This window comes from Corythoichthys intestinalis, chromosome 15 (assembly GCF_030265065.1).
Source record: "Corythoichthys intestinalis isolate RoL2023-P3 chromosome 15, ASM3026506v1, whole genome shotgun sequence".
NCBI lineage: Eukaryota > Metazoa > Chordata > Actinopteri > Syngnathiformes > Syngnathidae > Corythoichthys > Corythoichthys intestinalis.
Window position 1 is genome coordinate 30,180,454 of NC_080409.1, and position 13,641 is coordinate 30,194,094.

General features: G+C 38.8%; 1 protein-coding gene and 1 non-coding gene across 3 annotated transcripts in view; both read right to left on the reverse strand.

Annotated features, from left to right (window-relative positions):
- Window positions 1–995: 995 nt before the first annotated feature.
- The window catches only part of LOC130930982 (serine/threonine-protein kinase PAK 2-like), a 29,256-nt gene continuing 16,610 nt past the window's right edge, over window positions 996–13,641 (reverse strand). For both annotated transcript variants that reach the window (XM_057859385.1, XM_057859383.1), the window contains exons 11-17: window positions 12,276–12,324; window positions 11,395–11,507; window positions 11,207–11,324; window positions 10,640–10,739; window positions 9,397–9,593; window positions 6,396–6,533; window positions 996–3,697 (exon numbers count right to left, since the gene is read on the reverse strand). In XM_057859385.1, coding sequence (XP_057715368.1) covers window positions 3,611–3,697; window positions 6,396–6,533; window positions 9,397–9,593; window positions 10,640–10,739; window positions 11,207–11,324; window positions 11,395–11,507; window positions 12,276–12,324 — 802 coding nt within the window. In that variant the 3' untranslated portion in view covers window positions 996–3,610. The remainder of the gene's footprint in view (window positions 3,698–6,395; window positions 6,534–9,396; window positions 9,594–10,639; window positions 10,740–11,206; window positions 11,325–11,394; window positions 11,508–12,275; window positions 12,325–13,641) is intronic.
- On the reverse strand, window positions 6,274–6,346 carry trnar-ucg (transfer RNA arginine (anticodon UCG)). The gene has a single exon. It is a non-coding gene; the product is annotated as a tRNA-Arg (tRNA).

The following is a 13,641-nucleotide window of genomic DNA, read 5'->3' on the forward strand; positions in this document are numbered from 1 at the left end:
CGCCACATCGAAGAAAACTAAATGGCTGGTATGGGGATACTTCGGCTACAGAAAAGTGACAGACGACCGCGGCAGAGAGGAGGAGGGCCAACCGACATGTAAAACATGTTTGCAGAAGGATGCTGCCGAGGAGGCAATACCTCCAATATGATTTCGCATTTATACAAAATTAAATGTTAGTAAACACTGTCATGAATGTTTCCCACCAGCTATGAGAGTTAACTCTAGCGTGTTTAGTGTGTCTAGCGGTGGTAAAACATGCAGTCTTTTTTTCTCTCTGGCAACTGTCTGTGTTGAGAAAGAGAGTTTGTGTATAATGTAAACATGATCTGAGTCATGCACACATGCTTTTTATGGAAAATAATTCAATTATTTTTCTTCTGATGGTAATAATGTTGAGCTGTGGCTTTAGGCTCACCTAAAGGACTGCATTTATTTTAATTTTATTAAGAATATTTTGTTTTTGTTTTTTTACATTTATTTTAACTTAACATGATACTTATGTTCCAATTTGCTAATGTTTTGAAAAATAAAAATCTTGTTCAAAGCAAAAAAGTTTTGTTTTGTTTTTTTAAACCCAGATATCTCAAAGTAACACATTTTAGAGCTGTAATTGCAATACCGTGATACCGTTAAACCGTGGTATTTTGGTTTCAGATTATCATAGTCAGAATATCATACTGGAACATGCCTACTTGGCAAAGTTGGCAGTGTTTTTTTTACATGTGCCAGGAATAAAGATGAGAAGGAACAAATTGAGATGTCAGCATCATCTTTCAAATCCAACAGGACTGCATCAATTAATTTTTAACATTCATTAATTACACTGAGTAACAAGCACTTCCAGTAAAGTGCTTCCCAATAAAAGCATATTTTGTCATCGCATCTCAGCGAAGATTGGTGTCAAAAGCCGAAGCAAATCCACCTGTGATGAGAAAATAATTTCAGGCAAACCAAAATACACAACAACAACAAAAACAATTTACAGTGCATCTAACGCCTTTTAATGTTATGCCATTTTTCCAATAAAATTGATGAATTTCACTGTAAAATCAGAAATGACATGCAGTTTACAGCAGACACGCTTTGAGGTACTAAAATGCCAGTTCAGTAGCATTGTAGCTGAACTTCAATATATAGAGAAACATGTTAAACTGTTAAAACAAATAAAAAGCTAAATTAGTTCTGTAAAAAGAAGACCGAATTTTATCAACCCGCCTAATGCTTTTCCTTCCAGCTCCGAGTCTTTGAAAATAGCCCAAATAAGCGGGAACACGCCCAATCTGGCAACGTTGTACGCATATAATATACAGTATACTGCCCCATAGTGACGAAGGTAAGCAAACCAAATGGAGCACCATGAAATCATCCATGAATTGCTAATGTCATGCAAACCATGCACTGAAAAAAAAAGAATTAGGGCTGTCAAACGATTAAAATTTTTAATCCAGTTAATCACAGCTTAAAAATTAATTAATCGTAATTAATCACAATTCAAACCATCTCTAAAATATGCCATTTTTTTCTGTAAATTATTGTTGGAATGGAAAGATAAGACCCAAGACGGACATAAACATTCAACATACTGTACATAAGTACTGTATTTGTTTATTATAACAATAAATCCACAACATGGCATTAACATGATTAACATTTATGTGTATTTTGCATAGTTATTTGATTGGGAATGCCAGTTCTCTTTGCATTGAGTGCTTTTCTTTTTGTGAACATTATTTTTTTGAGGGATAGGAATATTATTTTTGTTGTGCTTTCACTAAATGATACTGTAGCGACTTAACTGTTCCGCCCAAATGCATGATGGGAAGGTGGGCAACCATGACATTCAGTGGTGGCTGCAAATGGTATACAGTATGTTCTGCATTGTGTTCAATTAGGCGTTTTAAGAAAAAGAACGTCTTCTGCTCTGCCCAAATGCATGATGGGAAGTTGGGCAACCATGGCTGTCAGTGGTGGCTGCAAATGGTTTACAGTATGTTCTGCGCTGTGTCCAATTAGGCGTGTTGAGAAAAAAGAATGTCTCCTGCTCCGCCCAAATGCATAATGGGAAGTTGGGGAACAATGACTGTCAGTGGTGGCTGCAAATGGTATATAGTATGTTCTGCGTTGTGTTCAAATAGGCGTGTTAAGAAAAAGATTGTCTTTTGCTCCGCCCAAATGCATGATGGGAAGTTGGGGCACCATGACTGTTAGTAGTAGCTGCCAAAGCTTAAGCCAATAAAAGGCGCGGTCCAATGAACGCCTGTGTCCACTCGAATGTCTCTCCCTTATCGCTCTCAATGTGCTAAAACAGCGTCATTGTAAACTCTTTGAGGCAATGCATGAATGGGTCATTCCGTTCATGCATTAATTGCGTCAAATATTTTAACGTGATTAATTTTAAAAATTTATTACCGCCCATTAACACGATAAATTTGACTGCCCTAAAAAGAATAAATAAAACTTCCTATTAGACATGCTAATTTGGGATTTTTAAGTAGACATAACTCAACTGCTTAAATTCTCTTAAGGAATTTAAGAACCTGCTCAATCTGGCTATACTGTTACAATTAAGTTAGTATTTATTAACATTGTATCAATTCATAAGGGGATTTATAATTATCTGAAATAACATTAAAAAAATACCAAAAAAATCATTAATAATTTAAGAAATATATGTCATATATAATTTTTAATATATTTTATGACCAAAAATAGTCACTTGCCTATGGGTTATGTGTCAGCTTTTGAATAGCTGTCCACTCTCCTGACCCCTGTCTCTGAAAGGGTTCATTTAGATCATAAATTTTTCAAATGTAATTCTAAATTTGAAGATGATGGTGCTGTTGTAATTCTAAAAAAGTCCCAGAAAATCTGCAAAACCTAAACTATTTGGGCCCCAATGGGAAAACCATAGATAAATAACTTTGTGTTCTCTGTCGCAGTTCATTAAATATAAGATGTCAAACATTTTTGTGGCTCATGGTATCATATTTTTTAGTGGGAAAATGTCAAAACGGCTCTTTGAGTATCTAAGATTGATCTAAAATGAGGTATCTTTAGGGATCAGTTTAAATCAAAACAATGGAAAATACCATCTGTTAGTTATCAATGTTCAATGACATTTTCTTTTGTATGTTCTACGGACAAAACTGAACACTGTGTAGAAAATGAGTGAAAAAAAAACAACATTTTTGCTTGATGGTAGTTTGCATCAATATGTTTGCATGCGGTGTATGACAACCAAACAAATAGCCAGATGAAAGGAAACAAAGCAGTACGAAGGTTTTTGAATACCGTAAAAAAATAAAAGTTAAATATTCTGATTCAGATGGTTTAATGTAGCACCAGAGCAGCACTCTTTGGTTTCAACTAGAGATTTTGGACATATTTACAATCATTAAAAGACACAACCATCCTAAACGGTGCGTTATCATATCTCATGAGTTATTTGCAGGTTCTACTAGTACAAAAATGGATTGGATTGTATACAAATAGTTGATGTTTGACACGTGGCGTATCGAGGAACACTGTTAAAAGAAGGCACCAAGGTGAAAAAAAAACAAGGTCTTTAGGTTTTTAGGGATGATTTTGATGGGTACTACACTCTTCCTCAGCGATTGCTCCTCATGGCCTCCTTGGCAGCCAGGATGAGAGGAGTCAGGCTGGACAGAGGCTTGGCCAGCTTCAGGAAAGGATGCTGCACACAAGAAAACATTACATATAAAGTCATAATTTTGAGGTTTTAAAAACTTCCAAGCAAAAAAAATGTTTTAAGCATGCTACCTGCGGCAATAGGACTGTATTTCAGGGGAGTACTGATCACAACTTTTTTTGTTGTTGTTGCTAATTTCGTTCATAAACAACAGCGTGCATCATTAATAATCCAATGATTTTTTAAAATTGTAAAATATGTGAACGTGTTCTCAAAAAAAAATAATTCAAAAGTTCAATTATTAAAACGCCGAAGTATTTTGCTTTACAAAAAGAAAATCGCCAGGTTTAAGGAAATAGCAATTTACTTTTACTTAGAAATTTACTTTTTTCAAAATCTAAATACCTTTTAACGCTGGAACAATTTGAATGTAAGACAAATGTGAGCTTTCACTAAACAGGTATTAGCAGACTGGATTCCCGCACAAAGGAAAGACAGTAATGAGGCCATCTAGTTGCCACATAATAATTACCATACAGTGTTTTTCTGGAACGCCATTACGGATTTCAGTGCTTCACAAAGCAGAGAGTGGCAAACATTACAATCCTAAACATTATGTTGGTATCTCAATATTATGAAAATACCCAACATGTGCACATAATATGCGGATATTAATGACCGTGAATGTCTGTGACCATATGCTAATGAGTTAATGTGGCTAACTGATTATAGACACGATCAGGAGAAAAAAATCTATTCTTAGTGATTGACCGATTACCGATTCCCCCAAATTTATCAAATCGGCCCTGATCGATTGGTTTGACTTCACTGTTTGCGACAGTCAAATGTGATCACTCAGAAATATGACCATGTGGCCTAATGGCTAAGGCGTCTGACTTCGGATCATCCCTTCGTGGTTGTCGTGAAGAACAGTGCTAATACCAATTTTGAAACCTACAAAACGTCAATGAATATGGCCTGCACAAGCTTTGAGTTCATCCTACATTGTGTTGCACTTCTCAGCTTCAGCACTAGATGGAGCTTGTCATTTAAACAGTGTCTCTCTATTAACTCAGGGGTCAAAATCTGACATGTTGAAATCAGTGTAGGGTTTCAGTATTTTGTTTTGGTAAACAAACTTATATATATAAAAAAAAATCCAATGTGATAAATCAAGCAATCTTGGTGATTTTCTTGACTTTTTTTCTGTCACTGGACATTTTCTGCAAATTTTGTTTCAGTAGTGTAAATATACTAGTATATGGCGGAAAACACAGACCAGGCTGTAAAAGCAGTTTCTGCTCTTGCACCCCTCTTTAAAATAAACTGCTGTATTTTAAACCAAAAGAACTGTTGTGTTTGATAGAACAAAATGTCTATACGCTCCCATAGCAGATTCATGGCGCAATGAGCCCTCGAACTATTTTTAATTTGTCCGTTTTACCCTGGAAACCCCTGTCAACGGACGTCGCGCAAAGGCTTTTGTTTCAACCCAGCCGTAAAACGTAATTAATTAAATTTATTATTCAAAATGTCTGTCATTTTTAGCTTAGAATCATTAATTGATGTCTAATATTCCGTTAATAACAAAAAACAAAAAAACAACTTTAAAAAATTATTTACTCGTATATTCTAAACTTTTAAACAAATTACGTCACAATGAAAAAAATAGCGTCTGTAAAAAAGTCACGGCTATCTACCTCATAACTATCGCTGAATTGTATTTTTTTTGTTACTGTCGCATTTTCTCCAATATGTTAGATGATAACTAATCGATCCAAAGAAAGAAAAATTGAAAAAAAAAAAAAAACGTTAAAAATGGTTAATATATGAAAAAAAATATCTTGACCACTCCTTGATGTCTGCAATTTCTGCATCGCGACCCTTGTTAAATTACCGTGTTTCACCCATAAAATCCCCCAAAAATCCAGCTGTGGCAATTCACAGCTATATCTTGACAATCGGTGATATACGTATACTACATGGAGTTTTTGGATCGAAATAAGGTAGGTACGTGATAATATCTCCTTAAAGTTATCGCGTCTGTAATTCTGCTCTCGCGTGCTCTCACCTCCAGATAGGGTTTTGCTGTTTGAAAATTATTTTATTTTAAATGCCCACCTATTCAAAATTTTTCTTCCCCCAGAAAATTGAGATTTTAAGCTTTTCAATGATGTATCACAAATGCATATTGGCCAATTTTTAAATTTGGCCAAATTGGGGGTTCTCAGAGCGGAACTTCAAGTCACCAGAGTGTTTTCCGCCATATATACTGTATACATATATTGCAATATCCTTATACCTCTGGATTATTTTACTTGTAGCCGTTCTGACATTGTCTAGACATGAAATCCAGTTCCTCTGGGAAGGCTGGCAGTGAGGGATCATGTTTCACTGCCCTTCCTGTCCGTAGCTTTCGCCTAATAAATAAAACAATATGAACAACAACAATGGTAGCATATCAAACTCCCATGTGGCACATTAAAACACTTCAGTCTATCAGGAAACTCAGATTCCCAATCTCCTTTTCTAAACAGCTGAACAGGACAGGTAAAAACAAAATAAAATTTTAAAAAATCCTTTACTGCCATAGCAGGCAATCGACGTCCCAGCCAATAAGACAACCATGAAGGGACTCGAACCCTTAATCTTCTGATCCGAAGTCAGACGCCTTGTCCATTAGGCCACATGGTCACATATAGTGGTGATGTTCCCAAGAAATCAGTTTGTATGACCATAGTACCTGTAAGAGTTCTCTGCCAGACCCTCGCTTTTCTACATCCATCTCCAAGCATCGCGACAGGAAAGATCTGAAAACTGGGGAGAGCTTCTCTGGACTTTGCAGCTCAGGAGTGCCATTGGTGGCGATTAGATACAGTGCCTAAAAGATAAACAGTGAGAAGTGAGGAAAACCACTAATTCTGTCATACAACCAATGACTGATGTAACTAATGATGCCCTTATGTGGTGTTGTAAATATGATAAGTACAGTGATCCCTCGCTACTTCGTGCTTCAAACTTCGCGCCCTCAGTCTATCGCGGATCCGTGTCACTGTCGCTCCCTCCCTCTCTCTTTGTTCTCTGATTCCCCAGGCAAGCATTGCGTGCATTGGAGTTGCTTATTGAAGTTAACGATGATTGTGACGCACATGTCAATCATCGTTTAACTGCCAATAAATGTTAACAAGTTTGATCTCTGTGTGCATACGCGGGTGGGGAGAGATAGGGAAGCGCGCGCTGTAATGTGTGTGCGTGGCGAGGTTAGAGGTAACCGGCCCGCCGTGATTGTCCACAAGGTACAAAGTGATCGAGAACAGTTTGTGATCGCAAGTCACACCAAAGCAGAAATGTGAAGTAATTTCATAACATGCCAAATAGGGTCACAATTAAAGTAATTAAACATTGTCCAACAAATAAAGCATGAAAAAATAATTTATATGTTGTATATTTGACAAAATAATCGCGTTTCCGAAGTTCGAGCCTGAAAGGGGACGAACCCGGAAGTGATACGTCACACCGAGAACAACGATGGCAGCGCTCCATACATACAGCCGCCATACAAAGCCATTCAAACAATGATCCAAACAGCCATATAAGCGATAGATCGAGCCCAAGGGAGGAGATCCAAGTTTTTGAAGAGTTGGAGGAAGAAGAGGAGGTTGGAATTTTATGTTGGACCTAACATGTATTAGCCAGACGCTAATCAGGATGCAAACAATGTGCCTAGATTACCTGACATGGAATGGAGACAAGACCCATCGAGATTACAAGATTTGTAAGATATAGGCTGTTATTATTTTTATGATTTGAAGATGCAGGCATTTGCACATAATTTTATGTTTTTGTCTATCTGATGACATTGTTTAAAAAAATAATATTCAGACTTCATGTTCATTTTGGCAGATCCAGGAGCTCTCATGCATATAAAATAATAATATAAAAACGTTGGGGGGAAAGAAGGAGATGAGTCGTTGATGGCTTTCTCCACTTTATTGTGGCAACAATAAGAAAATAATAGCGGACTGCCTTCACATTCGACCGCGAAGTTTTGCTTAACGCTCATCTCCCCCTCGCCTCGCACTACTCACAGCTTTCCATTCCCAGCGTCTCTTAAACGGATCGTGCATAGTGTCTTGTTATGAGCTTTTTGTTGACAAAGGTATCGAACACACGACGTGCTGACAACTTTGTTTCTTTATTAACACATGGAGCTAACAGTAAGAACACAGCTTGGGGCTCTCGGCAGGAAGTGGCGTCTAATGGCGTGAGGAAATATAGTTTTTTCACATAACCGAACAGATTACAAAGCACCACTTCAGTGTTGTCCCGAGACTACATTTCCCATGATTCACTGTGTGACTTGAGCCGCTCGCTGATTCGCTGCGAGATTGACTCAATACCAACACGCTAATTGTCACCTGTCAGCGGCTCTCGTAAAACACAAACTAGAAGGCTATCAAGCGATCACCGTGAAAGAAACGCAGAACCGTACAAATGCAATGCAATGCTTGAAGCATGAAGGTGGAAATACATAATACAACTACAAATAAATGTGCACAAACTCACCGGCGGTGTGTCTCTTACGGCAACGTGACCGTGAATTATCGCGACGCCGACCCGGTTATATGCACATCCACACCCCATTCCCGATTGACAGTGGAGTAACCCTTTCGGACAAGATCGTAGATGACGCACAATTTCAACACGCTTAACCTAGCGAACGCAACAACAACTATGATCGGGGATTGCCACGAGTTGGCTTTTGGCTAGTCGCTAGCTTCTGCTGTACATTCCACAACAGTTGGCAGCTCTGCTTTGACAAAGTCATTAGTCATCTATCCAAAAATCACACTTACTTTTTGGCAAATCCTTGATCATAAGCAGACCGGTTAAGGAAGCAGGCATCTTCGAAGTGTTTGTAGCAGAGAACACTACTCAATGATGGCGTGAAATTCATTCGCTTCGTGCGAACGAAAGATGTCCATTTACGTGCCCTGCTATCCTTTGGCCACTCAAACAACTTTTCGTTAGAGTGAAAAACAAAACATCGCCACACACCGCTGTGGCATCTTACCGAGAAACAATGCAACGAACAATACTGTTCTGTGGCGGACTTCCCTCGCACTTCTAGGTGTGACGTCATTTCCGAAGATTGCCGAAGAAAAGCATTTTCATTGTCAAGGGCGTTGCTATGGGTTAAACAAAGAATCTGGAAGGGTTGTGTTAAAAAAAATAACGAAAATATGCTTATAATTGTTTAGCCATTGATATTATTCAAAAACATGGTTGGCCAACCTTAGTTCACATTTCCGCTTTAAGGGAGGCAACAGTGTGTGAGAGGATTTGGTGCGAAGGTCTGTGTGCGCATTGCGGGGGGGGGGGGGGGGGGGGGGGGCGTTGGTAGGGCGTGTGCATACAGAAAAACAATTTGTTACAGGACAGTATATATAAATTTTATTTTTTTTTTAAATACTACTTTTGTAAAAATGTGAGAAAACGTCTTATATGTATCTCTTTCCAATGCTAAATCTGAATAAATACTTTGTACACACACAAAAAAATAAATACAGTTTTTTGCGCTACTTCACGGTTTTTCACTTATCGCGGCGTGTTCTGGTCCCCATTAATCGCTAAAAACGAGGGATCACTGTACCACTTTTTCGTACCACTGTACTCAGGTGCAACTTAAAATATGGTAACAGTATTTAAGAATGCCAAACTATGGGTAGATTTACTGAGCTCACCCTGAGAGGGTTCTCATTGAGATATGGGGGCTCTCCTTCAACCATCTCAATGGCCATAATCCCCAGAGACCAAATGTCCACTTTGGGTCCGTAGGCCTTTCTGGTGACCACCTCTGGAGCCATCCAGTAGGGCGTGCCCACCATGGTGCTGCGCTTGCTCTGCTCCGGTGTGATCTGAGCGCAGAAGCCAAAGTCGGCTGGAAAGACGAACACAAAAAGAGGCTTTGACCACATGAGAATAAATATTACAGTATATGACTCAATGGCTGGCTTGGACAGCAATAGATGTCCAATCCATTTGGACTGGGAGGGGCTTGCAGCAATTGAACAATCGCTGCCATCAATGGCATTGAAATATGATCACTGAAACATGACCAATAAATGCCAACCATCCCAGTTTAAATTGATTTGATGTCTATCGATGTAATGGCAGTGAATAAGGTAATGTAAGACATTTTTCACTTAAAAACAAAAAGTAGGGGTGGGATGCGATTTAAAAAATTAATCGAATTAATTTGAAAATGTGTAATTAAATAATCTTGATCTTTTTGTCCCAAAAGCATATTTTAAAAATGTAAATAGATCTTAGTGAACGTCTTAATCAAATATTCACAGGGAAAATATTGTTAACGCTTAACAAATGCATCTAATGAGATTAAAAAATAAACCGAAAATACCCCTGACCAAATTCAAAAAGACAGTCACAGAACATAAAGGGCTGTTTAAGGACTTTTTTTCCCAACAAAATTATTACTAGGTATTTTTTAGATTTTTTTTTCATTATAACAGTATTATTATTTTTATCATTGTTATTATTATTACAATTAATATGACTTGTATTTGGCCGTGTACAAAGAAGATATGCTTGAGAGTGTTCTGTTAAAAAACTTTGTACTTCTCAAAAAAATAAAATAAAAATAAAATACAAACCCTGTAAATTGTATTAATGCACTCTTGGAATATTTGGACAAGCTTATTCTTACAAAAGAAAATACAACTTACGTTGTTGAAAAATACTTATATATTGTATTTCTTCAATTTGTTCAAAGTTTATTCTTGCTATTTTACAAATTCTAAGAAGATTAATTTTTCTGAACTTCAGAACATTTCAAAGTATTTTTGTTCTTGTTGTTGTATTCTATTCTTATTCAACATTTATTTTGGATAAAGTATGTCTTGATTCATGTGGTATTTAGGGTTTTTTGAGCCATCCATAAGATATCCGTGTTTTAGGTTTACTTACTAAGTTTGACCGATCCATCCATGCCCAGCAGTACGTTGTCACTTTTGATGTCTCGATGGATGACCTGATTGGCATGAAGAAACTCCAGAGCCTGCAGGACCTGAAGACAAGAGAAACTGTTGCTATTATCTGCATCTGTGTTTTATTTTTTTGCCTTCTTTTGCATTGTATGTAGCTGTGGGACTCGATTTGAAACAAAAAATCTCATTAATAATGCATTGTTTGGGATGGAATAACTATGAAATGATAAAAGCGAAATTTGAGTGCAAAATTCGTTTTCTACATGTGAAATAACATTCGGACAGTCATTTTCACATTTTGAGCTGGTCAGCATTTCTTGGGACCTTTAACCTATCTTGTATGACACAAGTAGAAGTGACTCTTAGGCAAGTTTCCTTAACAAATACCATGTGACCGCCGTGTATGTTTGAATGAAGCCAGCCAGAGCGTTTCCACGACCACAGGTTGCGGTTCCAAAGGGGGGAATCTCCGGCATATTTTCCAGTTGTCGTCGTGGCTTGAGCGTGGAAGCAGACACCAAATAAAAGCAGCGTCACTGGCGCTCACCTCTCTGCACACAGCTGCGATCTGGGCCTCGTCCATGCACGTCTCTGTCACTACGTCGGTAAGGGAACCACCTGCCAGGTACTCCATCACCACAAAGAGCTCATCGCCCACCAGGAAGCTACAACACAAAACAGATGTTATTTGAAATTTGAACTGAAATCCACATTCAAGTTATCTTTCTCTTGTACCTGTCTACAAAGTTGACAATATTGGGATTCTTCATTTCCTTCATGACCAGAATTTCATTGATAATGAGTTCTTTCTTGGGCTGCTTCTGCAAGTTGATTTGCTTGATAGCCACCTGCACAACAAGTCGAACATCACTCATTAGCCAAAATTGCACAGAAACAACCACATTTTTGTTCGTAGCTTTTCACTGCTGTTCACAGTGATAGACATTAAATACATTTGGACTGGGATGGTTGTCATGTCAGTGGATGTTCACGTTTCAGTGCCATTAATCAATTTAAAATGTCTGACATTAACTTGTTCACTACCGTTGACAGTGATAAACTAAACATCAAATCAATTTAAACAGGGATGGCTAGCGTTGAATGATCATATTTCAGTGACACTGACAGCAAAAGATGTCCAATCCATTTTGACTCGGAGGGTTGGCAGCGATTGAACCTTAGACCTTCCCAGTCCAAATGGATTGGACGTCTATGGCCCTAAATGGAAGCTAATTTAGGAAATAACGCCATTATAACAGGAGAAGATTGTTCATTTGTTTTTTGAAGTTTTAGTGTTGTAATTGTTAATATGGTGTGTGGTCAATATAAACAGTTTATTTTTAAAACAACTCTGGTTAATTTATGAGTTAAAATACCAAGATACATGAAACAGCAAGAAACCCCAACACTTTAATTTTTTTCCCGGCCCATCCTTTTTTGTTAATTTGACACATTACCATCTCCTTGGCCGCTATTGATGGTGATCAAATGATCACTGCCAGCCAGCCCTGGATAGGACTTTTATTGCCGTCATTGGCACTGAAACGTGGTGATTCACTGCCAGCCCTCACAGTTAAAATTGTTTCCAAAAAATTGAATGAATTTAAAGAACATACCTCCTGCCCGGTGGCAACATCTATTGCTGTGTAGACTGTCCCAGATGCCCTAAAAATGTGAAAAAAAGGCAAAAAGTGACATGATATTTAAAGGAGCCGTATGGATGATTGATGGCCAGATATAGTATTGCAACTGGGGCGGAACTTAGGTGGGTGCTGGGCCCGGGCCTCTTAGGCTACGTTCATACTACAGGTCTTAATGCACAAATCCGATTTTTTGTCATATCCGTTTTTTTGGCGTGCCCGTTCAGACTGCCTTTATCCATTGAGACCGTTCAAGTATTACGCATGCGCACTAATTCGCCGACACGCGCTGAGCAAGACGACCCGCATGCGCAGAAGCATCAAAACAAATGACACACGTCATCCGTCATTCCAGGGATATCATATTTTGCTTTTCAAAAGGAGGACACAAATAACAGACATAAATAATCCCCATTTAGGCTTATATTCAAAGTTTATATGGATCGATAGCATGCACGCACGGTCCGTGCACGTCACACACACATACGGGCAGTTTGTCCCGACCTCGGCCGTGTAGGCGATGTTGAAATATTGCTCACTTGGAGCAGAGAGAAAACTGAGCATTCTCAGGCTTATCCTCAACCCATTTTTATTTTTTATGACTGTTGTCAAGCTCAGCCCTTCCCCAAAAGCTATGTTCACTGCAAGCTAGGCGCTAATAACGCACAGCGGCACCGCTACGGTAAGCGTCTCTCTCGCTATTTGATGACGTAATTGCTGCATGAAATCCGATTTGGGAGAGTGGACAGTACAAACCGCCGCGACAGTCTGGAAAAATGTGGCCCAGATCGGATTTGAACCACATACGAAAGTGACCCAGATCGGATTTGAAATGGTCCAGTTCTATGCGACTTGTCACGTTCAGACCGTCAAGTTAATGCCTGACTCGAGTCGGAAAAACGCGAAAAAATCGGATTCGTGCATTAAGACCTGTAGTATGAACGTAGCCTTAGGGGCCCGGTTTGCAGGTGTAAAGTGGGCGTGGTTGGGCGAGGGGAACGTCAAACAGAAAGATAAGATGATGCGCGCAGCTGTAATATAGTGTATTAAGTGTTAAAACATCTCAGCCAGTCCGCCCCTCTCCCTTAGCCGGTTGTCTGGAGGGGCCCGGAAAAAAAATTCATTTGCACACACCCCTACACACTCATAAACTGGATGATCGTCATGAGTAATTGTCCTCTAGCATCCCCCACCCCCACGGTCGGGATGATCCACTTGGGGGATCCCGTTTATGCTCACCGCATCCGGGTCCTGTTAACATTTGTTCCGTCACTATACTGCGACCAGGAATCAAAATAATGAAGAACACAACCTTTGGTTTGTCAAATATGCGCTTTGCAAT